The sequence below is a fragment of the Trypanosoma rangeli genome (genome assembly GCF_003719475.1).
Source record: "Trypanosoma rangeli strain AM80 chromosome Unknown Tra_15.4_contig_00680, whole genome shotgun sequence".
Lineage (NCBI taxonomy): Eukaryota > Euglenozoa > Kinetoplastea > Trypanosomatida > Trypanosomatidae > Trypanosoma > Trypanosoma rangeli.
In genome coordinates, this window is record NW_021706420.1 from 2,296 (window position 1) to 5,477 (window position 3,182).

Sequence of the window (3,182 nt, forward strand, 5' to 3'; positions counted from 1 at the left end):
GTGTGCACGACGTTGGGCCGGTATCCAATGAAGAGCATGACGCTGCCGCCAGCTCCCTGCTGTACAGAAAGAAGAGGGAGAAGGAGGAGGAGTTGATTTTACTGTACGAGAAGAAGGCGAAGAATGGGGAGGGTGATTTATACAGTCTTGTCGCCGTGAACCTGAAAGACAAGCTGCCGCAGATAAAAGAGGTGGTGCAGCATTGGACTGCATTGGACAAGGCACTAACAAACTGCGCTTCCACTGGCACTGTTGACCCGCGGATAAAGAATGTGTGTAGGGGCCCTATTCCCACCAAAGGACTGGTTGGCCTCTTGTCGAGCACATGGGATGGCACTGCATGGAAGGACGAGTACCTCGGTGTGAACGCAACGGTGAAGACTGGAGAACTGGCAAGCGATGAGTGGGGCGTGACGTTCAAAGGTGCTGGGGCGGGGGCGGAGTGGCCGGTGGGCAGCAAGGGGCAGAACCAGCCGTACTACTTTGCGAACAACAAGTTCACTCTTGTGGCGACGGTGATGATTAACGCGGTGCCGGAAAAAGCCAGCAGCCCAATTCCTTTGATGGGTGTGAGGATGAACGACGCAAACAGCACTGTGCTTGTTGGCCTGTCGTACACGAGGGACGGGAAGTGGGAGGTGACGGTCAATGGTGATCCGCAGGAGCTCTCAGATGACGGTTATACGTGGGAGCCAACGAAAATGTATCAGGTGGCAATGAACATGAATTGGGATGAGTTCTCTGTCTTCGTTGACGGGGCCAATATATACGACAGCGATGATGATGAAGATGAGGAGGGCACCGTTTCTAAGAATGTGGAAGCCCTGTTCAAGTCGCACCGGATCTCGCACTTCTACTTTGGCGGTGACAGCGCGGCGGAGGGCACAGCAACCAGCCACGATGTGACGGTGTCCAACGTCCTGCTGTACAACGATGCACTTTTTAGCAGTGAGATTGGGAAGCTCAAAGCGAGCAAAGTCGAACTTCCACAGCCGGCTGCAGAGAAACAAACAGAGCGGGAGGACGATTCCTCGGTGACCACCGGTGGTCTAAACGAAAAGAACAATGCTGCTGATAATTTGCTTGATGAAGAGCGGTCACCAGCGGATTCGGGGGCTGGGAATGCATCGCCCTCTGCCCAGGGGCCGGTAGCTTCGCCACCATCACCTTCCACGTCGGATTTCTCAGCAGAAGAGGGGGACCAAACAAACGACGTAGGCACCAAACTATCGGGGCAGGAGGACGCGACACAAACACCGCCGCAACCATCTTCTGAGGGCGCCTCTGAGGCACATCACGGTGGGGATGCTGCCGGAGGATCTGACGAAGGTCGCACCTCGAACGAGGCGGAAGAAGAGGGGGAAATGAAGGAAGAAGAGGAAGATGGCAATGATGTGTCGGGGCTCCCACTGGCTCCATCATCATCATCACCGGACATGAAATCGGCTGCTACACCGGGTGAAGATGCGCCGGCTGCTGTGGCGCCTGAAAACGCCAGTGGGAAGCAAATGCTTGGCCCCGGAGCGGAGCACGTTGCACCTGAAGCGGCGGTGGGATCAGGCGGCAGCTCTGCTGCAATCAACGATGCCGGGAATAACGCTCCGGTGCCTGCGGGGCCACTACAACCACCACCGCCGTCAAGTGGTGAGAAGGAGGGAGAAGCTGCAGAGCAGCAAACAAGCGATAACGCAGCAGGTGCCGCTCTACCAGGCGCTGGTGCCGCAGCAACTGGAGCTGCAAACGCCAGTGGGAAGCAAATGCTTGGCCCCGGAGCGGAGGCTGCTGCACCTGAAGCGGCAGTGGGCCCAGGCGGCAGCTCTGCTGCAAACAGTGACGCCGGGCAGGCTCCCGCGAAGGACACAAGCGACATTTCTCCGCCCGGCGCAGTTGAGGTGTCTAATGGAGACAATAAGGAGGCGTCGCAGGGAGCCGACAACGCCCCGGCTAATAAAACCGCTCTACCCGAACCTCAGGCGATTCCCCCGACACGCAACGCGGCACCGCTTTCTGGCAACGTCTCCGCTACCTTCAAGAACATCACTGGCGTGAGGCTCGATGAAGGAGGCGGTGACGGCGCTGAGTACGGTGGATACGTGCGGCGCCTGTTGCTGCTTGTCCTGCTGGGGCTGTGGGGCATTGCGGCTCTCTCCGCTGCGTAAAAGGGAGAGTGCAGTTGCGACTCCGCTTGGAAAGTGTGTGCCGCAGTACCGACCGCGACTCGCTTCGTTAACACATCTTTTTTGTTTGTTTTTGTTTTTCTTGCTGCCGATGCCCTGCTGGGACAATCAGCACCCTTTTTTTTTTGCTTTTTGCTCCAATGGCAGTTTGCCGTACGCGATGTGTCATGGGTGGCGGCCGCATTGCTGTGCGCCCCACTGACGACGCAGCCGACGCGTTGAAGCGCAGGCCGCATGCCGCACGAAGTGTGGGAGGGATGTGCGGGCTTGTGGATCACGGCGGTCCTTTTTTTTTCCTTTTCCTTTTTATTAAGCGCAGGCAATAAATATACGCGAGCGGTCCTCTTGGGCTTTTGGACACGCGAAGGAAAAATGTTTGTCGAAGTTATTTCTTTTTTTTTTTTGCGAGAAACCCTGCTGGACTTCCACTTTTTAAAGCTTTTCGTTGTTCAACTTGTTTTTTTTGTTTGGTAAATCACTGCGGATTACTTTTAGTTTGCGCCGTGTTCACCGCTGTCGTTGCGTGTCTCCGTGTTTTGTTTGCTGCCGCTGCTGGCTGTGCCGCTGACATGCCTTCATTCTTCTTCTTCTTCCATCTAGAGGCACCTGTAGTTCACGAGGAGGATTCTTCAGGTTTTCCGCAGCGATGGCACGGGAGTGACGGGGTGTCCGCCCGCCGCTTTGAAGGCACCCGCTGCGGAGGGAGAGAATGTGCGGGGTGTGCGGCGTGTCTTGCTGCGAGTGTGTGGGGCACCACCCATCGCAGCCTGCCGTGCGACGTGATGCAGATCGGTGAGGGCAAATATTCGGCAGCGGCAGACCGTGTGGGGGACGTGGATCTGCCCCGTCCTTCGCGTTGGGGCTGTGTGAGTGCGCTGTGCGGCTGGCTTCTCCTCCGCGTGTCTCTTTTCCTCGCACGAGGGGGGTGCAGTGCTTCGCCTTTGCGGTGTGACGTCTGCCGCGGTGTGTGTGTTTTTTGGCGCGACCCCGAGTGATTCGTCTGTC

General features: G+C 57.0%; 1 protein-coding gene across 1 annotated transcript, besides 1 other annotated feature; it reads left to right on the forward strand.

Annotated features, from left to right (window-relative positions):
* Window positions 1–2: 2 nt before the first annotated feature.
* On the forward strand, window positions 3–2,159 carry TraAM80_09787 (trans-sialidase; the record flags this gene model as incomplete). Its single annotated transcript, XM_029386450.1, has 1 exon — window positions 3–2,159. A coding segment is annotated over one exon (2,157 nt), but the record flags the coding sequence as incomplete, so codon positions are not given.
* Window positions 2,160–2,750: 591 nt separating this feature from the next.
* Window positions 2,751–2,770: a microsatellite.
* The last annotated feature ends 412 nt before the right edge of the window (window positions 2,771–3,182 follow it).